We start from the raw sequence: 25,089 nt of genomic DNA, 5'->3' as shown, positions 1-25,089 counted from the left end.
TAACATCTTGGTTAGGGTTGATCCCAAAGCCAGCTGACAGGATCTTGAAGTAAGCAAGCAGGAGTTACTACTTTTGGCTGAATGGTTTGTGTTAAAATTCAACTTCTGTAGTTGAAAAGTTTTACAATTTTACTGATGCAGTGTTTGCATTATACAGCAAGTGAAATTTAACAAATACTTTCCATAATAAATAATGATTAGCATCATTAGAGTTTATGTACTGGGATAGATTACACCTGATCACTGTAGTCAAGATTCTTGTAAACAAGAATTCCTCATCACTTGTAAACGTGTTTGGGTACACAGGTATATATTGCAAACCAAAATATAAACTGTGTTAGAAGCTCTCATTATGAAAAAGTAAACAGTCTCCATTCTAATCAATCAAACTTCCACCTTGTAAAAAGATTAGAATCCTATAAATCACCTTCATGTTAAATAACTTTGAAACAAACACCTTAAATACCCTTCATTTCCATAATTACTGATCTCTGAGAATAGATTTGCAAAGAGGAAAAAGGATCAACTGACTAGAAAATTATTCACAAAGCACCAGCAGAGTTTGTTTTGTTGTTTTTTCTCTTTTTTTTTTTAATAAAGGCAAATTAAGCAATTAAGGCTCTAATACAAACAATTATGCATTGATTTCTAAAAATTTTTTCTACAGAACCGTTTTTTACCCTCCACAGCCATTATTTCTATAGCTTCAGAGGAAAATTAGACCAGTTCAGTCTAAAATGGTCACCTCAGACAGGAATGCAAAGAGGTTTCAAAAATCTTACAGGCTTTTAATCAAAGTGTATAAAATTTTAGTCTAGAAAAATAAGTATGGATTGTATACAGTTACTGTGCTTGGAGACTGGAGAGAACAGTGTGCCACTCAAATGGCACAGGCATACTGAAAAATGCAGATGAAAGTATTCTTCAAAACTGTTGGTGGGGGTTTTGATTCTTGCTTTGTTTCTCACACTTTTAGCCTAAAGAGGGGCAAAAAGTATTGTTAGGTGAGAATCTAGTTGCTGGCAAGGGACTGATGAATTGGTGGCTGGAAGCAGCGCACATGTTCCACGGGTGTGCTCTCTCCATCGCCAGACTTCAAATACTTGTCCAAAATAGCAATTATTTCATCATTCAGAATCTGGAACTTGCGAATTCTCTCAACCATTTTCTTCAAAGGCTGCAAACATCAAAAGAACAGACACAGGAATTAGCTCGGGATATGAAAAGCCTTGGCCACAAAACCAGCAAATGCTGTTATCTCATCTCTCCAGCAATGTTACAAATGTTTCCCTCGCACTGCTAAGCCAGTGGAAATACAAGGTGCAATTTGGTTTTTGACCGTGCTGCTTTGGGTACAAAGAAGCTCAGTTTACAGCAGCCTTGTCATTTTGAGAATGAACATATATAAGATGGAAGGCATTAAGAAAATCTCATATATTTCTGACATCAGAATTCTGCTTGACCACTCTTCCAACTCCGGCCTTAATCTTTTGTTTCTGAAAATCCTGGCGCCCTCATTTTCAGCAATTCATTCTAAAAAAAGGATTGCCAAATCTACGCTGCCTCTGAGTACAAACAGCTCTGAGTTGTTGTCTTTATTACTAAAGCAAATACAGATGTTTTCAACTCACCACATTCTTGATAACCTCATCTTTGCCATCGTGCTTTTGGACTTTCAACAGGTGGTAGCAGAAATCCAACACGTCAAAGCGCCGCTGCTGTCCCAAAAGCACGATGATCATACATCCCGCCCAGTGCAAGCCATCCCCAAAGCACTGCCTGGAACAGGAAACACACCACAGAGCAGGTTTCAACTACATCCTCAAAACACAGTCACAGCAAACACTCAGTAATCAGCCACTTCACTAAATAATAAATATGTTAGACATTCATCTGGAAAGCAAAAGCTCTGGTATATTAATTATCATTGGAGATATCACAAGCAATTCAAATAGATGCTTAATAAAAAAACAGAACTCCCCTCCTCCTCCTTGAATTTCACATAACCGAGTTACTCCAAAAACATTTACTCCCCATTAGACTCCTGTGGCATTACATTTCATTTTCAGTGGAAACAAGACTTGCAAAGAAAACAAAGCAGGAATTCAACACCACTCTGCTCCTTTAGGCTGCAGGCATGAAAGGAAGTAAATGTCCTATGCCATTTTCTAATCGCCCAGTAAAGAGCATGTTATATCTCAAGAATTTTTCATAAGTATATTCCCAAAAGCAACAAAACTAAGAACAAACAACAGTTCCTGGTTAATTCGTGTTAATCATGTTAAATTCCAAATGCTCATTCCTGCTCTTAAATTCAGAGAAGAAATACTTGTTAAAGTTAGATGCACAAATATTCTGCTATTTCATTTCAGCTGGTGTCTATGGGGGCACGACCCCTATTGAGAGACACGTGCTAGGGCCCGTTTGTCACAGGATCATTCACTATACACTAGCAATACTTAAAATAGAGCGTTATTTTCACTACAGATAACAATAGTATCTGTGTTCGTGGATGTTGAGCCCCTCGTGGTGATGGCAGCACTTCTCCCTGGTTCTGCCCTAGGCTCCTGCAGGCATGCACACATGCACAGAAATGCCTCCGCTCCAGCCCCGCTGCCACAACAGGACAAGCCAAGCACTGTTGCCCAGAGGGGCACTGCAGGCAGCTGGCAGCACGTACTCCACAGTGAACTCGTGTGTTCCCACGGGGATGCAGTAGACGAACTGCATTGCACTCCAGAGGCGATGGAATTCCACACACTCATCCACGTGCATCACCCCGTTGCTGGGCAGGGGTCCGCGCCAGATGGGATCGTCCAGGAAGGAGCGGATCCTCGTCAGGATGACCTCAAACATGGACAGGCCACAGCAGAGGCGTTCTTTGGTCAGCAAGTCCCCTTCCCTTGCGATTGCGATTTGCTGAAGTGCAGAGAAACAAAGTGTAAAATCCTGGTAAAAGCCACTTCACCACAAAATTTTATTTTACAAAATTAATACAATAAATTTTTCAGTTTCACGCAGTTAATTCTAGGAGAAATGTCTTCTGACTTAAAGTGAGGTCAGGCACTGCTAACCTGGGGATCAGATCACTGGAAAAACATTCAGAGAAAATTGTAAAATCCTTTTTAAGCAGACAGACTCAAAGTGAGTAACACTAACTGCAGTAATGCTAGTCCTGGATTTATCTCAGGGAAGTTTAGAGAATTCTTTGGCTGAATGGAGGCAGAAAGCACAACCAAAGAGTTCAGTGCTCTGCTGTAGCTCCCGCATGCGCTCTCCTGCATACCTCCCTCAGCTGCTGCTGCTGGAGATGAGAAAGCTCCAAAGAGGAGCACCAACAGGCTCAGACAAAATCCATAGGAGGAATGCTGCTTCTGCTTGTCCCAGCTTGTGCCATCACACAAACTCTCTCCTAGTGCAGCAGCACCTACTGAACTGCATCACCTACGATGACAAAAGCAGTCTGAACTCTGCTTCAGGGCATTCTGCTCTTACTTTCTACTATTCACATCTCAACCACTAGAAAACTGCTAAGATTAGCAGGGTATTAATGCACCCTCACCCCTGAGAAAGGGGAACAGTGCTGAAGCTGCAAAGGCAGTTCGAGAATGTTCTCTTTGGTCATTGTTTCCAGGAGATCTCAACTCAAATGACAGCTCATTTTCCAAGAGTTTCTAAGTGGCTGAAAGAGTGACAAAATGTTTTAAAAACATATATATATGTGCACAAAAAACACTGATTGCTTTTGGTGGAATTTGCAGGAGGAGCTCCCAGGCTGGACCTGACACTGGGAGGGTATCCCATGGTAAACATACATACCAATTGGCATTTTCCCCCAAATGTGTCACTTCTGCCCCAGTCTCAAATGTTTTAAACTTCTAAGCTTTAACAGCTTTTTCCAAACTAATGGATCTAAATAAAAATCATTTGTGTAAACAAGCTGGATGTGCAGGTTGAAGTTCTGACAGAGCTATCAGGACAGGCTTTCTGATGCTCAGACATGTCTTGAATTGCCTCTGACACAAATGAGAAAGATTACCTGGGGTGTGCCAAGTCTTTCAATGAGAGGAACCAAATGTAGTGAAGCATATTTTGATTCCAGTCTCTTCATTTTAGCATCAAGTCTTTCACCCTCTGAAAGAAAATTTTAAAAAAGTGAGCAATCATAAATTGCAATTAACCAAGAGAATTCTTAATTTAACACAATCTTTATCCAGTGAGAAAGAAAATGTTCTTCTTAGGCAATTTAACTATTAAATAGCTGGTTAATCTTCAATGCACTTTTAGAGAAATACACACATATTTTAAAATGCTACATTACATGTGCAAACAGAAAGAAGGATTTGGAGTAGAGTACATCTAATTAACTAAATTCAAGGAAGAATATAAGGCTCTGTTATGCTGCTGCTGCCAAGATACTTGATCCCCACTTGTACTAAGACAACTAAGTTGTCTTTATGCATAAAATGTTTGTCTCTGGAAGGTGAGGTAAAATGAGGATGCAATCTTGTGTATAGCAATGCTAAAAACCAGCTGGCACTTCTTCAACACTGGCAAGTAGGAAATGTTCTCTGGCAAATGGGAAAATACCATTTACAATGGTCTGGTTAGTTTTATGCAGTGATGCAAGTAGCTACTGTGAGCTTGGAAATATTCTCAGAGTTTTGTAGCTGGTGGGATTTCTCCAAGCAGAACAAATCAGCTGCTCCAGCAGTGAGAAATGGAAAACAGAGGAGAAACACAGAAAGAAGAGAGGGCAAAGAGGAGGGGGGACAGCTCACTTTCTGATGATGAAAGATGAGGAGAGCAGATACCATAGGAAGCAATCCTGCAAATATTCACTACTGCACACTCAGTTTAGTGAAAAGGAAGTGAAAAATCGACAGGGACCCCCTTTGTTTTACTTACTTGCTCCCTACACAGGGACAGACTCCCTACACCCCATTTAACTGACAATTGTATAAGCTAAACAGCAGCTTCAAAAAAGCCCCTCTCTATATCCACAAAGCAGGATAATACTGCCCTGGGCATCCATCCTGCTTTTCCCTGTCATGGCATTCCTGCCCTTCCCCTTGTCATTTGCACAGAGCATTGCCAGGAAACATTTGTTTTTTCGGCCAGGCAAACAGGCCTGGATGTGATACCTGTGTCCTGTAATTACCAGCGCTGTGGTAAAGGGTGGCTGGAGGTGGTTACTGAAGGCACGGCAGCAGCAAGGGAAGGGGGGAAGCATCAGCCAAGGAAGGTGCTTGCACTTTGCCCATACCTTTGACGTGAACCCTGGGCAGGATGTTCTGGAATGGCGCTGCGTGCAACAGGTCACACACCTCCTCCAGAGACTGGGACAGAAAGAAAACGAGAGGCATTTAGGACAGAAGCATCAATCCCCAAAGCACAGCAGACCCCCCCAAAGGGATTCCAAGGGCAGAGCGGGATTCCAAGCGCAGGCCGATGGCGCTGCAGGAACACCAGAGGGCAGCCGGCCTCTGTCACGGCGGCAGGAGCCGCTCCGAGCGCGGCCTCTCCGCACGCATCGCTCCCAGAGACCATTCCACCAGCTTCCTCTGTACTGCCAGAGAAACCCCAGCAATTCCCCTCCCACCCTCCGCTGGCAGTCCATAAAGGACAGGGTATTTATTAAACAAACTAATGGAGGATGAGTAATTTCGGTGGGAAAGTGGCAGACAGCTCCGGCACAGACAAAAGGGGGAAGAGGATGACTCACTGCCTGGTTATTTTTACCAGAGCCACAACCCATTATCCTAATGGGAGCTTATCGTGGTGGGAGCATCTCCCTGCCAGGCAGGCTGTGAGTATGACAACAGCAGAGAATCGTGTCTTAGGAAGTATTTTACATCTTTCGGGACAGGGGAAAGGAAGACATCTGTCTCCTGTTTCTTTGCTCCTTTGTACACACAGGGAAAACGCAGATGACCAGAAGCAGATGCATGACTTTGCTACAACCCTCTCCTCATTTTTGAAGCAGAGGCTCTACTAATTTGTAATACCTCAACACTAATATTAGAAAAGTTGGTCATCATCCGTACTCTTAGCAAGGCTAGCGTGCTGGGAGGCTCATGTGCCTTTTCCAGTTCCTTTTCTAATTCCTTGATGTCAACCAGGGAAATGCATGAGACTCATCCGCTACCACAGATGTAGTCAGAATTACACTTTGCACTGTGCTAAAATCTAAATTATTTATGAGGGATGACCACAATGAAAAAATATTGAAATACATGATAGGACATGGGGACATGGCCTGACTGAGGACAAAAACAAGAGGAGAGGCAGTGAGCATGGGTGTGTGACTGGAAAGGGTAACCTCGGTGGTGTCCCAAAGAAGGCACCTCCATGCTGGTGTCACTCTGGGACACCCTCACTCCTCCCAGGAGGGAGTGATGGCCCTGCCTGGCCTTTCACCACGCAGCCACTCAGCCTGAATCCAAAGCAATCCAGCTTCTCATTCTGTTTCAGCTGTGCCATTAGTGACTACAGATTTGCTGTGTGTCCCCTGGCCCTACAATTGCTCTCCACCATGAGGGAGGGATCCTCTAACACCATGAGCAGGAACCCTGAGGAACAGCCTGTCTTCGTTACCTTATCTAACACCGACAGCTTTAACACACCCTAGAGAAACCTTCCGTGAGGGTTTATTTTTGTCCAACAGCAGGCCCTCAGCCAGCTTGCTGAGGAAATGACGTGGCTGGTTTGCAGTCAGCAAAGATTTCTGCATGCTGCCCAACCTCAGCAGCACCACAGAGATTGCATAGCCCGGGCAGGGTGCCTGTATGCACAGCAGGAAGAGACACCCCACCCCCCCCCAAACATTCAATGCAGGTAACGAAAGGGAAGCCAGCACACCTGTTGCTGTTCTGATCCATTATCAATGCCCACCTTTCCTCTGTAAGCACCCAAAAGTATTGAAAACAAAGAAATTACAGGTCTGGGCATCTTGTTTGAACAGTAAATATTAATAACACGGAAGAAGGGTGGGAAAAGAAAACTGGACGAACTGGAGGTAGGGATAAAGATCAATTGTAGCACTGTGCCATCAGCTGTGGGCAGTTTTACACAGTCTAAGGTAAACTCTAGATATATCAGAAGCAGCTGAAAGACTGACACGTTTCACAGTTTTGTTCAAGCTAGGACAGACGAGTGGATTTCTGCACCACTGTCAGCCATCCAAGAAGCAAGGACGACATCCAAGGATGTCCACGTTAACCTTGTGATGTTTCAGACCTCAACAGGAAGGACATGCAGGAAAGGAATACTGCAGTACCAGATGCACAGCTCGCTGACATAAAGAGTGGCCACACTGTGACTGGCTGCAGGAGTGCCACGTGTGATTACAATTTATGGTGAAGATTGCAATGTCAGATCCTCAGGTACCACGCAAGAGGCAGCGTCTCTCACCCAGCAAAGTCAGGCATCACTGCATCTAACAGACATGAAAGCCCCTGCAAGACTGTGAGAGCGAGGTGCAGGGAACTGTTCCCACCCATCTGCCCATCAGTAACAGCAAACTCACAGATTTCAACCTTGTTATTGATGACGTTAGTAACAAAAATATGAGAGTACATTTTGAGAGACAGATGGATTTTAAACTAGCACAGCAGGCACCTACCAGACTCTGTTCAATGAGGAGGCAAAACAGGACAGCATTTCCCACTTCCCGTAAATTCTGGAAGCAGACAGTCTTCAGTTCTGCATATTCAACAATGTCCTTCAACTGATGGTGAAAAAACTCCAAGATACCTGAAATCAGAAGAGAAGTGAAAAAAAGTCTCAGAAGCCAGAGCTAATCTAGTGATGACCCCACAGGCACACTGTTACCTCAGGAAAGCAGACAAAAGATACTGGCAGTGTGAATAAGAGTCAGAGATCAGGATTCATTTTGGTTTCTGCTTCAAAAGCCCTTTTCTAACCACTTTGTCTATTCAAAGGTCACACAATTGTGCCTCCATACACTGTTTGAGAATACAAATAACTGAGGGTGCAGGTTTAGACTTCCCTCTCCATGTATCAGCACATGAGATTTTATCTCCAGACATGCAGCCTAGAGGAAACTGAAAGGAGCAGCATTTAAATGCATTAAAACTCAGAGATTATGAAGTGTTAAACCAGTGCACTGACCTTTTTAACTGGATAAATCATGCAAAGTGGAGTGCCTAACTTTTCCCTCCTGGAAAAGGCAGCCAGTATAAGAGGTAAGAAAAAAAGCCCAGGAGCAGGAAGAGAGACAAGAGTTCTCATCTGCTTCAAGACCTGTTCCAGCCACTGTCCCCCAACTTGCTGCACGACTGATACACTCGATTCACAGCTGCTATTTTCATGGATGACAGAGCCAGCAAGGAGCAGAGAGCTCAGATCCAGGGAAGAAGGGTAGTCAGGCTATAACTCTGACAGTGCCACAGGTGACCTGTGACCTCTCAAAGCAAATACAGAGATCACAAGTCAAGCTCTGCAGGCAAGGGTACACCAGATCCTGCTGACAAGCACAACCAGAATGCAGTTTCTGTCAAAGTTTTGCAAAAGTGTTAAAAACCAGCTAAAATTATGATTTTCAAACCCACATAGTTTACATAAACCTGCATCAAACTTCTCCTGAGCAACGGTGATGCATAACATGCTGGTGGACTTCCAGTCCTTGCCCTCCAGCTCCAGAAAGGCTGCACAGTCCCTTGGTTAGAGAGAAGCCCAAGACACCACAGGCTCAGCAGCTCCTGGTCATCTTTCAGAGATTCAAGCAGGATGGGAGAGGAAGAGCAGTAGGAACTACAGTAGGTCAGACAGCTCTTTAGCTTTTTGGAAGATAATTCTTAGCCGCATTTCTCCATCTTTCTGCACAAGCCCGTCCCTTCTAAAAAGCCACCAAAACACTTGACTGAGAAGAAAATGTATCATAAAAAGCTTTCAAATTGCATGCTGCACACAGCAATTCATTTCCATTACACTGAATCAAGCCAGATAAATCCCCAAGATAAATCCCCACCCAAGTGCATCAAAAGCAATTGAGAAAAGACAAGGAAAGAGAACACAGACCCCCTTCACCACCTTCCCATGAGTTCCTTTGACACAACTGATGAACACTTCTCATGCAGGAGATCATACTTGGCTATCTACCCAGTGAGGCAATGGCTGAAGGGAGCACACAAACATGAAACCCAGCCTGCAGCGTATCTCTTCCAAGGAAATTCCTCAAATTCAGAGGTGCTGGAATGCATGAAATAGAAGCCTCTCTGAGTCCCTCAGAGAGAGAAAGGAATGCAGGGATTGAATTGGAGCCTTAAGAGAAACTGAAATATATTAAGCCACACAGACATGAAGTAAGAGCGTAAGTTTAAGTAAGTAGAAATATATCTCAAGTGCCTTAAGAAATTGTATTAGCTAGTAAAAAGCCCTAAAGCTTAGTTTAAAGTTCAGTAGTGCTACCTTTCACAAAATTAACTTGGCTCTAGACATAATGAAAACATAGCAGAACACTGCTTGCATTTCTAGATAGAACAGACAGAATTATATGTGTAGATTTTTTGTAAGAACTGACACTACTTCTGCACATTAGAATCAAGCTCGGATAGGTGCAGGAAGATTGTTTTAGAATCGTGGTTTTAGTTGATCGGATGATTTACGAATAAAATCCCCCTCTATTGAGGTGAAAAAAAGGAAATAATAAAAAGGTGTGGGAGCTGCTGCTGCTTCTGCTCGGGACATTGTGACTCTATTCCAGAAAACTTTTAGCAGCAACTTTAATACTCTGAACTCTTCGCCTTCGAGACTGATGTATTCCAGCAATAAACAACTTTACAGCAACCAACAACTGCTCTTGTCTCTTTGAAGATCCAAGACTCACTCAAAACTTGACACAGAGGAACTTGAAAACATACAGTGAAGGAAAGAATTAGGCAGGTAACTCACACACTTGTACAGAAAGCCTCACTCCATTACAATTAGTAACACAAAGCATGTGTAAAGTGCATGATGAGGGGATGCACGGCTGGCTCTGTTTCATCTCAAAGAACTGTTTGTCAATAGAAAACTGGCAGTAAATGAGAGTTCCCACATGTATTCACTGGAGGTGAATTTCAGACCTAACTTTAGTACTTTGGTAACTTCAGAGAAAAACAGAACTGAAAAACTGATGGAGGAAGGTCAGATGTAGCGAGTGCTTGCTGAGCTTTATTTATTCAGAGGTAACACCTTTACAACTAGCTAAAAAGCAAACAATGCCAGCACATCACCAATTCCCACCTCCCCTCAATGCAGGGACTGTGGAATGGAAAAGCTGTGGGAAAGGCTGTCAGTGCTCACTGAACACTGCAGGATACCAGCCAGTCACAATCCCCAGGTGTGTGAGGAGCACTGAACACTTGGTGTTTGCCATTTAAACAGACCTGCCCACCATGGCAATGGGATGCTGCAGTGCTGAATACCAGGACTCCTATTTTAAAGATCAGAGTGAAAAGGTTGAAATTTTTTCCCCAAAAATGTTTTGATGCTAAGAAGAAAATGCAAAGTTAGGGAACTGAAATCAGCTTTATCACAAACCTTCCATGTGTTTTAGTTACACAACCTAAACTTTCTTTAGTTTCTATTGATGAAAGGATTTCCACATCTAGAAAGGAAGGTTTTCTGAGGATGAACTGCAAGAAGTCAAATACTTTCCTCATTCCAAGACTTTCTGCAAACAAAAGTCTGATGTGTTATCCTGGACTTAAGTCTGTGCCATAGAAGAAATCGAACTAGAACATCTACCCGTGTTTCTGATATCTTATGATCTGTGCCACATACACATAGATTGTGTGAACCAACAGAAGGTCTGGAAGACTGCCTGAAACACCATGAGGAACTGTGGACTTCTCCACAGGGTCACCATGGAGAGAAAGCACTATCCAAGCAAACAGGATATTGGTGACATGCGTGGCCATGGACACGCTCTTCCCTTTAGCTTGTGGGGTGGGTGGGGAGCAGCTTGGTGAGAAACATAAGCTGAGCAGAACAGCAAGGAAGATACTGCTGCTGCAACATGGAAACAAGAATTGGTCATGACAGGGAATGTCATGAAAGAATAGGGTTTTCAAACTCCATTCAATTCCCTACCCAGCCTGTGGATTTTGTGGGGAGTTTCAGGAAAAAAGGCTGACATCTGGAAAGGTGAGAAATATTTTTTCATGGGCAGTGAAATCCTGAGAATAACCCACATCACCTGAAGCAAATATAGAGTAGGATGGGACAGAGAGAAACAGGAGTAGCATAGAGAACTGTGACCAGAAGCAAGAGACTCATACTGAAAGTGTGGCTGAAACCAAAATGAGACATTAAGTCCACCCAAAAGCAGCAGGATAGTAAAAGTCAAAGAGGCTTTATGAGGTTCATACCATAAAAATTACCTACTGTCTTTTACAGTCAGTCCAGGTGACAGAGCTCCTCTCAAAGTCCTTAACAAAGTTCCTTATTTCTTCACTCAAACCTCAATCTCCATACACAGATATATAAATATGCACACCCACACACATTCATGAACAAATTGTCGTATTATTTTGAAAACCTGACAGCCAGTATTTAGCATGCAGGTGCTCTAAATGTGTACTGATTCCCTTTAGATCAAGAGCTTGATTTACCAGCAAAACGGAAGAAAATTTACGGAGCTACCCAGGCTGTTTCTGATGAAAGACCAATCTCCAGGCTCCCCAGTGGAGTCCTGTGGCAGAAATACATCATCATGTTTTCATTAATGCTTGAGCAACGCCATTCCAAATTACACTTCTGTGCACATTACACAGAAGTTATTTTTATGAAAAATTTTTATGCATGCCTACTAAAGCCCTGGAAAAAGCACAAGTGTCTTAGGAAAATTAATTTCACTTAATTGCCTGCAACCTTCCTTCTTCCTCTAATTCTGTTTGTGGGTGGAATTCATAAGTTAATGAATTAGTTATATATACACAGAACTTTGCAAGGTAAATGAATCAAGGTTTTTAGCTCCTCCTCTCCAAGAATGCAGTTTTTATTAAATCCCTCTATTCCTGCAGATGGGACGACATTAGGTGCCATAATAATTGATTATATAATCCCAGTTTCTGATTTACACAGATCTCAACAGAAGCAAAGACTGTTGATATAGAATAGACCCAGTAAAGTACAGAAGATTAGTAAAGGATTAGGCTCCCTCTCTGCTTCCAAAATCCTATCTCAACAGCACTTAAACAGCAGATGCCAAGTTTCAGCTGTGCAGTCTGTACACTGATTAATTTAGGAAATCAGAGCAAATCAACACATGCAACTCAAAGCTGGTTGGATTCCTTCACTTTGGTCACCTTTCATTTTTCAATTCACACCTGCAGACTAAAATCAAACATGTTCCAGAGCTTACAACAATTCTGGTACCTAAAAGATTAGGACAAATTTGAGCTATTAATTCTCAAACTGAATTTTTGAGTTTACAAACAAACTGGATCTTGATTGTAATTCTTGGTCTAGTTGTGTTTTGGGTTATTTTCTGCAAAGAACTGACTCGACTATTATCAAATAAAATCTACTAATCTGCAATAGCAAAGCTGCTCCCAAGAAACTGGGTGCTATAATGACCTTCAGTTTCTGTTCACTGTGATAGAGACATTCAAATGCTGCATCCAAATACTTCTTTGGCTTACCAGAGACATCGTTAACTCTGCCTATCAACAGAGCTACCATTCATTCCCTTCAATGGAAATATTCATCAGGTTTAAGCATATTCATGTATCCAGGAATTATGACCATGGAGCCTGTGCACTGTGTTTATTTTGCTAGAAAGAAATATTCTATTTTTCTGTATATCTAATGAATTCTTAAAGCCCTGATCTGGGTTTCCCCTAAATTTTTTCAAACAGTCCGTGATGCTTTCCCAAATCCTTCTCCACTGGAAAGTTTTCAGGAAGACCTGTGAATACATTTCCTTCATTTAATGTGGACTTCATTGTGCCCTCACCTGAATTATTCTCCCCCTTTCCTGAGTTTGATCAAAAACCTGGGATAACAGGTAGAATTGCTATGCCCCAAGTGATGCCTCCCTTGCAGCCTCCAGCCACTGCTGCCCTTCCCCATGCTTCCCAGCCCAGGCTTGCTCCCATTCCTATTAGACTCTGACCTGAAATATTCCAGAAAAAGAAGGGGTGGAAGACTCTTTTTTGCCAGACTGCTGTGCAGAAACAGCTCCTTAAGCGTTGCCAGCAGCACAATCAGCCCAGGGAGGGATGGGAACACAGCAGCCCGTGGCAAAGGGCTTTGGAGGGATTCCCCAAACTGCCATGCCAACCTGTGGGACTTCAAGAGGTCATGGCCTGGGATAACAAGTGCTTTGTCCTGCATCAGCTTTGAGTGTTCTGTTTCTTTGATTTGATTTTGTTATGTTTTTTTTAAAGAAGAAACATGGAAATGTTACATTTAGGTAAAAATACACAATTTAGCTCCCTTCTCATGAAGTTTGTATCTTGCTAAGGTCATTGATCTTTCAAAAAGTTTATTTTGGTGGGATGGTATACCAGTGACAAAAGCCTCATCTCACAGCAGAGCTGACAAACTACTTTTCCTCATGGTATTCAATGACACTTCAGAGTGGCAGGATACTCATTCATTAAAAGCAGGAGTGACAGGTTCAAATACTCAAGAAATAGCAGAAGAAACTGTTACCTCCAAGATGAAATTTCAAGCTTAAACTCTTACAAGGCAAATATTCCTTTAAGAGCTTTAGCAACTTTAAAAGGTCCCTTTAAAAATCCTTATGCTTAATGTATTTTTAGACAAATATTTTTATGACTACAAGATGAACAAGTTCCCCACTGCTTTAGACTGTTCCTATGGAAACAAACCCATTGGCAAAGAGGAGTCCTGAACAACTCTGATGCCACTGTCTGTACCCTGCTCCTTTTAGCAGCAATAAATCACCATTTAGAAATCCACAAGTCTAGAATGCTGATTATGAAGGGCCCAAGGAATTGCAATCAGTGGAGTCCAAACAAAACTCTCCAACTGAAAAGTCTGAAGTGCATGAAAGAGCTAGAGGCTTACTTACTGAGTGTGCTTAAATCACTTTGCACGTGGAGAATGGACTCAGGAAATGAATTCTGAATTAATAAATGCATGTTATATCAAGATAGATGAGAATCTACATACTTCATCCAAAGACTGGAATCACAGTTTTGGTCTGTATATGTAGGTTGTGCCAGTTATAAAGAAGTTATTAAACGATTTGTTATGAAAGAACAGAAGCAGCACACAGACATACCCCACCTTACTACTACAACTAACAACTTCTGAGGAAGCCTTTGGAGGCAGAGGGGGGAACAGACAACAGTTGGTGTGTTGGCTTGCATCTTCTGCGACAAAAACACATAAACAAGGTGTGGCAAAGACTGCTGAAGAGGAGAATTTAGCACAGAAACGAGAGGACAGTGACTCAAAGGAAGCACACTCTGAACATGCCCTTCTACAGCCTGGCAGTTCCTCTCCCAATGAAGGGTAAAGTCTGCAGCACATCCTCACCACAGAGAACATTTTCCTTCATCAGCTAGTGCTGTTCCAAGGGCAGACAGCTCCATGATGGGGAGGTGTCAGAGAGCACAGGGCACCTTTTCCCTGATGTGAGAGAGCCAGGGCAGTGTCCTGATCTGCCACAAGCTGTTCTGTCTGGCGACTTGGAAAGGGAAGGGAGAGACGGAGTGACAGTGCTATAAAGGCTCTCTCTGCATTTCTTGGAAGAGACTCTCCAGGGGGTAATTATGTGTCCTCTGCTAGAAATAGTTCAGAACAGGAAAACCACACATGTTAAGACAAAACCTGACAGAAACAGGGGCAGTAAAGGAGCAGAAAATCAGGTGGGGTTTTGATATCCAGTCCAGTTCTAAAACTAAGTATGATATTCCACTGTAAAACCCAGAGTTGCTTTGATCTCTTGGTACAGCAGGCATCTAAATAAATGGCATTTCTTTTGGAAGAGTAAATATGAGGTCAAAGTAGTTTGTTACCATTGCACCAGTAAAGTTCTGCCTTTCCTATAGAATGGATTGTCTTTCAACTTTAAGAGAAAGGTTTATCCTAAAATCCCTAGGCATCTCCTGCCAAATGTTTAGCCCTTACAGGTGAGGATTTCTGGCAAGCTTCCTAATGTCACCTGTAGCATCACAGATCCTGCTGATGCATTATCTATATTTGAGAATACCTACTGCTTTTGCGGTCAGACCCTAATAAAAGCCTCAGAGAGATTATTTTTATACTCCTAACTACCATGATTCATCCATTTCCATGCTCCACGGAGAAAAACAGGAAGGAAACACTTAGTATGACCTCAATTTCATTTAACATTGGTAATGAACGTCAAGCAAGCTGTGGGAAGCAGAAAAAACCCAACCTCATTCCAGTTGGAGTGGCATTTAATAAAACTAAGTGACTCTGGAAAAATAAACTCAGGAGGTGGGTGGCACATGGAAGGACTAATTTGTGTTAATTAGAAGTTGTGAAGGAGGAATATTTTGAAGGGGAAAGCAGATTCAGAATTTCAGTGAACAATGTGATAAATACTAATTAGCCAATTATTTCTCCATAGTGGCAAGCAGCTCTCAATGCCATTTCTTCTTCTGCAACTGTCACACCTCCTGTTGAGAGGCTAAGATGCACCCCACACAAGCCTCAGACATAACTATTCTGGCAGGACCAGTTTACCTCCCAGCAGTATCACTCCTTTTATCTTGCATTTGGTGAGGGCAAAGGAGAAGGGAATAGAGGGTGTTCCAGAGAACTGGGTTATCTAAATTAGACATTTAAACAGAAGAAATGTGAGAAGCTAACTTGCTGAGGCAAAAGCTCAACACACTTATGAGAAAGACAAGAAACAGAAACTATTGTGGACATCCCAGCTCAAGATCAATTATGTCATAAGGCTGTCTCTATACAGATTGTCATCCTTTTGCCCTACATACAGAAGTCTAAAAACTTCATTAAGTACTTCCAGAAAGTATAGCATTCAATGATTCTTTTGATGGAAAAAAAAATAAATAAAAAAGCAAAGCAAGGCTAAAATCTGATTATCAGCAGAAAAAGGAGGGAGGGAAAGACAGACTGCAAGATTCAGAAGATAGCGGTTAGTATCATCTTATTAAGGGTGCAAAGGTAACATCAAACACAAACTAACCTGGAGAACCATACTCATGTCTTGGTAACCTACAAATCTTAGGCATCACTTCCATTAGGGTCTTGACATACTGAAGAATGGTCCCTTGTAACTAAGAGAAAACAGATGTATGTAAACATGTCAGTGCTGTTGAACTTCAAAACTTTACAACAAACTCCATTCAAACTATACATGAACAGAAGCAGTTCTAAAAATCTTGCATTTAAATCTGCCAGACATCATATTTAAAAAGGCAACTTTTTCAAATTTAAAAAGTTCACATGGCATTAGCCATCTTTGCTACAAGAAGAGTAGCACAACTGCTAAGGTCAGGAAGGTAAAAAAGGAAAACATGTTTTTCTCTTACAGACTCTTTAGTGTCTAACTAACTTTTAGGTTTTGGTTAAAAAGTTGCATTTGAATGCTTTCAAAACCATTCAAAAAGCATCTGAATGTGTTCAAAAGCAACACGAAAAAAGCCCTTATGATTAGGAATGGCTGAAACAGCCCAAACTGGTTCTTCTGGTCATACCAGTTGAGATAGTCCCAGCCTCCAGTCAGCCTGTCTTCCTATCACTAGACACCTCTCCCTAGTTTCTGTCCCCCTACATCTGAGCATCTGCATCAGGCATTGGCAGGACACCCTCCCCAGGCCTTTTAACCTTCTTGAGAAGTGACCAAGTGTTCAATGCCACCTTTAATGAATTGAGACAACTTACCAATAAGTTATAAAAAACCCTCTCTCATAAAACACAGCAAACTAATACTTGACAATCAAACCCTGAAAAACATGAGTGTTTTTTCCTCTCTCCCTGAAGATTAAATTACAACATCTTTTCAAGCAGGATTCAGCCTTTCTAGAACATCAGAAATGTACTTAGAACATTGTGGGAATTACTGTAAACAAACTGCCAAATGTGTCAAGTGCCTGAAGTACGATTATGAATACCACAGCTTTCCCTGGGACAGTTGGATTATTTTGGCAGCATGCTCCTACAAACAACAGGGAGGAAAATATAATTTCATTGGCTTAAATTAACTGCAATGCACTGTGGCTGTATTTATAGATTCTAATAGTATAGCAAACAGCCAGCCAGCACCTCAACCTCCTCCCAGTTACAAAGAAGGTCCTTTCCAACACAGGATATCCAGGCTGTGTGGGTACTGTCTTCAAAGTTGGCCTGAGCAGCACTGCTAATCAAGCACAGAGGTTAAACTCTGTTATTAAGGAGTCATCTATCAGTGATGTTATTAATGAGAGCCCTGAAGTTAGGTGCCAGCAGAAAGCACACTACAGCGGTTGTCAAAAAAAAAAAAAAAATCAAGGAAGTGAATCTACAGTATGGTCTTTAAGTTGATATCAACTAATTTAAAATACCCATTCTTTTCCAGAGCCTACCTAGCCCCTAACAGCTCAGGTCACCACAAATTGCATGAACCTCCAATGAAGAATCCAAAGTTTTCAAAACACTGCTGAGGGCACCAAGGCAGTAATTTATATTGCTCACACAAGACATTGGGTACTGTCAAGTACAGCTTATATCAAATTTCAATGGAAGCTATTTAATTACTTTTATCCAGGATCTCAATTTCACTTTGTTTTCCTTGAGACATTTCCTATAAGAAAACATTTGGACTAGCAGAAAAATAAGGACAATTAGCATACCAGGCTCTTGACAACTTTCAGCAACTCCTCCATCACCACAGCAATGCCCTGATATCCAAGAAGTCTACAGATGACTTTAAAGTGGGGGGGACCAACAAAATTCCTGTAGTTGCTGTAAATGCTGGAATATGCCAAATTCAACGCCTAAAACAAGAAAACAGATATGATTAATGAAAATTTTGTCTGCCTGTATCTCAATAATAATGTAATTTAAATGTCATTTTAAAGCACATTAAAACTGATATATAAACTTTGTATCTCACTGTCTCTGAAAGGGGTTTAAATACACAGTTTCTCTTTTGGGAGTTTCTCTTAAGGCAGGAACTTAAATCTATCAGCGAGACAAATTAGTGAGCACTTTTTTTTCAAGCAGACATCTTCTATTTATCATTTATAAAGACACAAATACTTTCTCTTTTGTACTTTTCGATTTACACAAGCATAAAAGGGTAAAAGTAGTCAATGCCATGTCCAGATCCCTGAATTTAAAGCACATCTTCTATTTTGTGTGCAAAACATCTTGAAAGAAATTACTTCAATTTTCTGTTCATAATAGGTGTGTTAAGTCTCTGAGTACTCAACTACAGAAAAAAAAAATAAAAGCTTTTTTCAGCTACTGCTCTCTGCAACTAATTAACAAGGATCTTTCTTTTTCAAACCCCTGCACTGTACACAAGATCAAAGCAAATCTAAGTCTGGGATGCAACCTCATAGAAATTCTTCAAGTCTTGTATAAATAGGACCAGGTGCTTTGCCATAGTCATGTTTACTTCCATGAAAGTGAACACAGCTGTACAGACTGATGTGATGTGAGGATTTAGGAACTGGTTGCTCAAGCTGCAGATTAGAGAGGTTTTGGCTAACTTAGCATCCTCCATTTCTGCAAGTGGGTTGTTCTCCTAATACCCTGAAATTTAATTTTAGCAGGAATCTTGGCCACCTTTCTTACAGAAGGGACTGTTGTGTTCCCTTCAGTTTTTTGAATTTTCATTCTCTCTAAAACACACATGGAAAACATCACTCTGTTAAACTTTCAACTTCACACACAGCTGTAACAGAAGATTTTCTAGGAAAAACATTCCCTTTAATGCAGATCCTGCCCTAACTACCCATGCAAGTCAACATCAGATACTGTAAACACATGGCATTAAGCTAGTTGGAATTCAATTTAGAAAAATCTACCAAGCTCTGGAAGGATTTTATTCTCATAAAAGGACTTAAAAACCATCTTTTGTCACAATCAGAATAGAATATGCACATTTTTATTTATGTTTTATGTCTCTATATAAACACCAGTTTCCAACTGAGGTCTTAGAAACTTAAAATTTCTAAATGCCAACTAAAATAGACACTTGGATAACTATTAGAATCCTAGTACATAACACAGTCCTGCTGTTACGTCAGAGCTGGCTAAAAGGCCAAGCTCCAAATGTGTCCCACCAGGGGACAGCTAAAGCTGTATCCCTCTAGTACAACCTGTGCATTTCCATAGCTCTCTGCACACAAAAATGAGGTCTGGGGCAAAGACAGCACAGAGAACCGGTAAAACCTTAAGAACATCCCTGCAGATGAATGTCCTGATAAACTACAGATTTATACTGCCCCTAAAAGATGAGATTTCATTTTTTGGTTTTGATGTTTCCAATTAGGTAGGTCTCCTACAACAGGCATGTCAGAACAACCTATTTCAGCTACAGCACAAGGAGAATTTTATTTTAGTGGGTTAAAGCCTTTTACTGGAATGAGGTTAAGGGAAGAGAACCTCTCTTCACACAGCAGGAATTTGTCATAGAAAAGCAATCCCTAAAAACACAATTTTGGTATTTAAAAAACTTGCCAATACATAACAATAAGAAGCCAGCCAATCTAAAAATATATCTTTCATGTAAACCTCATGGGGAAGTACCTAAAATTTACAGTCCACATGTAAACATTGGATTACTGGATCTTTCTAAATTCTAACAAGGAATTTAGAAAAAAACATTATACACCAACACCACTTCCCCCCCAGTGAGACACAAAAGCATAAAATCCTTAGGGAAGAAGCCACTAACTAGAGGGGGGTGGAGATGGAAAGGGAGGGAAGGGAAGTTGCTGTTCATTATGTTTTAAGCAATACTTGCTCCCTCCCCTACTTAAATTAAAAAAAAAAAAAAAAAAAAAGGAAAGAGTTGTTAGTTGCTGATGTCATCAAAGTGCTAACATTAATCACTCACAGCATCACTGGTCCACACACAGGAGTATATAACAGGGATGCTCAGGCAGCATACTGCCAAGGGGAGGCAAGCAAGAGAGGGGGGGAAAAGACATTATTTTCTTCTCCTGTGAGGTCTCTGAAAAGCAAAGCAACAGCATCTTTAGACAAGATGTGCTCTTGCAGGAATTTAAGTGGAAGAGACAAAGAAACCATGCTACCAGCAGCATCAGAGAAAAAAACTGAAATCACCAAGCAATGAGAATTCAGTCCAGAGAATCTGAGGAGAAGAAAAAGCAAATTGGCAAACAGAGATCAGTCAGGAAATAATTCATGTAGAAAGGGATACAAAAAATGTGGTGTTTGTAACATTTTCACAGCAGCATCGTCATAAAAATTCTGTTCTGGAATTTCCATCAGGGAGCGACGGTAAGTACTGACTTTATGATCCATAAAACATCAGATGGCTTCTCCAAACATTTACAAGTCAGTAATTGTGTGTTTTCTAATAACTGATGGTTTGTAACAATAGAAATGTGTTATTGTTATTTAATTACAGTTCATTCTACTGAAAAAATGCTATGAGGATTAAACTGTTGAAACTATTGTTCCTAGGCTGTGTTAAAAAGTGTTCTAAAAAAATAGACTATAATTTTAAGTGATAGGGATCTACCAGTTAAAGAGAAGGTAACTGAGCAAGTAAAAGCTCTGATCTCACTAATGCACCCTATTTTAGTATCTGCAGTAGCTGGGTAGATGCCAAAATGTGTCTGTTTGTTAAGTTTATCTGATAGCAAACTCAGTTCCTTTATCTTGTTGCTGTATTAAAAAGGGTGCCTTTACCACAGAATTAGAAAAGCAGCATCTACCCAGATCAGTCATACCCATGGTTTTATGTTGTCATGAAAATAAACATACATATTTTTTCTTCCCACTTCCCCCTAAGTAGAATCCAAAACCCGTGAGCAACAATTTTCATAGATAAACAGGCACAGAATTCTTACTGTTAATGTAGTGCCAGTATCTATATACCATTAAAAAATATCCTATAAAATATACATTTTCCCAGTCTCCTATCTATGATAAAATACTAGTAAAACAGAATAATTTCAGAATTTGTTATGAGCAAATCTCACAATCTTTCTTCCTCAGTAGAATTTTCAATAATTAATTGTTACTTAGCCAGGAAATGTAACGTTTTAAACTCGATCTTAAAAAAATATATTAAATTTTCACAACAAAGTCATAAACTATGAAATACAGCGCTACTGTCATGGGCATTTACAGTCATAAAAAAAGTAAGAAACTTTCAAAGTGGAAGAAAGCTTCCACGCGTGCCACTGGAAGCTGACAATCAAACTAAGGGATCAGATTAAATTGCTGAGGTAAGCTCTTTTTCAAAAGTTACCATCATGACAGTAAAAGCATAAAACCCAAGCCAAACAAATACCCACCGGCTGTTATTATATATTCTTTAATGTATGTGTTTAGAAAAATTGCAGAAAAGAGGTATTTTCCTTTCACTATTTACAGTGGTTACACATACTGAGAATCTCAAAATACTGGCAGATTTTCTAATTTGAATTGAGGACGAGGAGGAGTATAAATTCAGGGCAGGCAGACTATGGGATTACATAAAATGACTTAAAACAGCAAAGAGCATTAGTAATTTCTAAAAATCCCCACTATTTATCCAAAAGGTAAGCTATAGTGAAAGCTGTGTTTCACTGAGCTTGACAAAGCTTTTCCAAGAGGCTGACTTGCATCAAGACTCACTATTGTGACACTGATCCCACCAATGTACAATGCACAGTGTTCACAGCCACTGCCGCAGTGTAGCTGCAGTGGCTACAGATGTGCAACTTCGCAGCAAAACACAGAGAGTATCACGGAGTCACACAACAGTCTGGCTTGGAAGGGACCTTAGAGGTCACCTAGTTCCAACACCCCTGCCACAGGCAGGGACACCTTCCACAGCCTCTCTGGGCAACCCATTCCACAGCCTCACTGCCCTCACAGCAAAGAATTTCTTCGTAATATCTGATTTAAATATACCCTCTTTAAGCTTAAAATTGCTCCTCCTCGTCCTATCAATATCTGCCTGTGTAAAAAGTCCCTCTCCAGCTGTATTGCTGTATCTAGATCCCAGAAGGTGCTGTAGGGTCTCCCTGGAGCCTTCTCTTCTCCAGGCTGAACAGCCCCAATTCTCTCAGCCTGTCTTCATAAGGAAGGTATTCCTATGTGAACTTGTGAATAAGAAACTAACAGAAGATATTGGAGACAAAATAATATGTAGTCAGGTTTCCACATACTCTTTTGCTCTTCAGCTAATTGTGACTAGCAAAAACAAAGACTTGTGGATGGTAGAGGCATTTATTCCTCAATATCCACTCCTGCCAACCCCTCTTGCCACTTAACATAAAATGCAAGATACATAGACTAGAGGAAAAAACACCTGCTGCATTTTTTACAATCACCTAGGGGGGAAAAAAAAAGTGAAAGGAAGTGATTCCCCAGTTGTAAATTCTGCAAAAATCCACCTTCTCTCAAGATACAGCTGGTCACTTGTACAGGCAGCAGCTCTGGTTGAACTTCTCTAAGTTTATCTTTACACTTTCACTTGGAAGAGAAATACACATTCTAAAACACCCCAGACTTTATGAACTTCCGTTCTCATTTTTACACTGCAGTACCAAAGATGAGAGCATACTTTCCTAACAAACTCCATTCCTACATTACAGAGCGCTGCAATTAAGATCCAAACGACATCCTCACTGCTGCAGCTTCTCCAAAGAACATCCTCCCTTTCCACAGGGAGATCAGCATCAATAGAGGCTAAAAAACTCCCAAATAACATCCTGATGGGAATAACCATCCAAAACATCACAGGAAACACAGCAATGGTGATTTGGCCAAAAATGGCCAGTTGTGTCGACAGCTTTTACAGCATCATGTACCACCCTAACTGGAACAGCAGGCTGTCCAGCTACTCCAGAAAGAGCTTCCAGAGGGAAGAGAGGGTGCCCACCACTCGCTCCTCCTTTGTTGTTGAAAACCTGACTCCCCTCACGACGTACATCATGTGCGTGACCTGCCAGTCCGCAAACCCCTCCAGCGACCAGTGCAGGGTTTTCAACACGCTGGAGCGAGACCCGGCATCGGCGAGCAGCACCAAGAAAGAGCTGGCTCTGGGCATCTGGCTCACCAGCAGCGTGCTGCTGCTCATCATCGCCGCCGTGCTGCTCTACGGCTGCCTGCACCTGCTGTGCCGCAGGAGACACCAGCGCCTGCAAGAGCGGAGCAGGAGCTCCAAGCGGGAGCCTGAGGAGCCATGGACCAAAAGCACGGCGCACGCCTCGGATGAGTTCAGCAGGCAGAGCCAGCACACACGGGACGCTGAGGAAAAGCACCCAGGTGGCATCCAGCTGGCCACAATCATAGAGAATCCCTCAGCGTGCAAAGAGCCCATGGTGACATCTTCTAAAAGTCAGGAGCGAGTCCCAGTAACAGGACAGTGCTCTGCTATAAATTAGAAAGGTTTCTGCCACGTAAGGCACCCCAGCTACTTCAAACACACCAGGTGCACTGTTGGTGCTCACAGCAGGGAGCTCTCACTGCTCACTGCAGCACTCCTGGCTGTACCTCTGATTTCACATCCCTTTCCAAGACCCTGTATGCAAAGGTTCACATGCCCAAGAAGTGAGCACCTCACCCACCCTCCATTATTTAAAAATGAAGCATGTAGCAAGTAATTGGTTTACATTTCAAGGGGATTTTTCGTTGCTTTTCTTTAACCTAAAACAGCAAACAAATATAAAAAGCAACCAAAAGTGACCAAAATAATTTTTGTTAACTAGCATGAATTTTTATTCATGAATTTTTATTCATTTATTTATTTATAACTCCTACTCCTGAGTAGGAGCTTTCAGATGGCAACCCAGACTGCTACACATAGGCAACTGGAACATACACACAGAGTGCAGTGGTTTGCCAGTGTGAGTTTTACCCTGACAATCCCAGCTGCTTCCCAAAACACACACTACAAGCAGTACTACACTCAGACAACACGCTTCACTGCCCATGGGGTTGTCCATCCCTCCCATCTGCACTGAGGTCACTCTAAGAATATAAGATAAACTCCCCAGGATTTTAATTGTATCCTCTCATTTGTCTTATTTCCCCTCAGTCTAAGTACATGCAAGACAGAGACATAGTAAGGACACGTCTAATTAAGGAAATATCCTGGGTTATTGCATTTTGTGCTCTTCTGCTCCCACCACAAGCTACCTTCTGCTCCATGGGCCAGAGACTCCCTGCAGAGGAAATGGAATTCAGAAATGCAGCTCCTGGCCCTTCCTTTTCTCTTTCCCTTTCAGTTTTAATGATAACATGCATTAATCAGCTGCAAATTTCATTCCAATTGCACAGTACATTCTGTGTAATGAAGGGGAGCAAAATAGTAAAAATATGCCAAAATGCATTTTTTTTTTGTAACAGGAAAACCTGCCGATCTCACTCTGCCTTGAGCTTCATGGCAAAGTGCCAAGGTCCTTCAGACAGAAATCTGTTCACCCTCACAATGTTACAAGAGTTGTCTGATTTACATGTATAAGTCATCCTGTTTTAAACCTCTTAAGTGTATTTGTGTTCTGTAAAAACATAATAAATCTTAGTATTGCTGTATATTATGCCTAAAAAAAACAAAGGTGCACTGTGACTGCAGGCAGTTAATTGCTCTTGGTACGAACGTATGTGTGAAGTCAGCTCTCTGTGACACAGCTTGGTTGCACCAGTGAAGGCTGGAGAGCTGCTGGCTGGGCAGCTGCCATCCCTCTCCAGCCTGGAAGCTAAGGAGGGGGGGGTACACTTTTGGCAAGAGAGCTCCCCAGGAATACTTCACAGCAGGTAGTGGATCTTTTCAGCTACTCTATTTTGACAACAATTCCCACGACTTGTGAAATGCATCGACTCCGAGTGCTAAGCAGAAGCTGGCATAAGCGTGACAAATCTTTCTATACTCTTTTTTTCTTTTTTTTTTGAGTAGGATAAGCATGACACACAGAGCACTTGCTGAACGGGGGCGAGTAT

At 41.6% G+C, this 25,089-nt stretch overlaps 2 protein-coding genes across 3 annotated transcripts in view; one reads left to right on the top strand and one right to left on the bottom strand.

Moving 5' to 3' along the window:
- Positions 1–561: 561 nt before the first annotated feature.
- The window catches only part of CYFIP1 (cytoplasmic FMR1 interacting protein 1), a 75,161-nt gene continuing 50,633 nt past the window's right edge, over positions 562–25,089 (bottom strand). For both annotated transcript variants that reach the window (XM_059839432.1, XM_059839433.1), the window contains exons 24-31: positions 17,808–17,951; positions 16,163–16,253; positions 7,625–7,755; positions 5,267–5,339; positions 4,040–4,134; positions 2,681–2,919; positions 1,632–1,779; positions 562–1,177 (exon numbers count right to left, since the gene is read on the bottom strand). In XM_059839432.1, coding sequence (XP_059695415.1) covers positions 1,013–1,177; positions 1,632–1,779; positions 2,681–2,919; positions 4,040–4,134; positions 5,267–5,339; positions 7,625–7,755; positions 16,163–16,253; positions 17,808–17,951 — 1,086 coding nt within the window. In that variant the 3' untranslated portion in view covers positions 562–1,012. The remainder of the gene's footprint in view (positions 1,178–1,631; positions 1,780–2,680; positions 2,920–4,039; positions 4,135–5,266; positions 5,340–7,624; positions 7,756–16,162; positions 16,254–17,807; positions 17,952–25,089) is intronic.
- LOC132323782 (fibronectin type III domain-containing protein 9-like) lies at positions 20,060–24,684 on the top strand. Its single transcript, XM_059839431.1, has 2 exons — positions 20,060–20,430; positions 22,743–24,684. Exon 2 carries the CDS (start codon positions 22,863–22,865, stop codon positions 23,532–23,534), a length of 672 nt encoding a protein of 223 aa, XP_059695414.1. The 5' UTR covers positions 20,060–20,430; positions 22,743–22,862; the 3' UTR covers positions 23,535–24,684.

The sequence above is a fragment of the Haemorhous mexicanus genome, chromosome 2, assembly GCF_027477595.1.
Source record: "Haemorhous mexicanus isolate bHaeMex1 chromosome 2, bHaeMex1.pri, whole genome shotgun sequence".
NCBI classification, from domain to species: Eukaryota; Metazoa; Chordata; class Aves; order Passeriformes; family Fringillidae; genus Haemorhous; species Haemorhous mexicanus.
The sequence above is the reverse complement of the archived record's forward strand: the minus strand, read 5'-3'. Positions and strand labels throughout refer to the sequence as shown.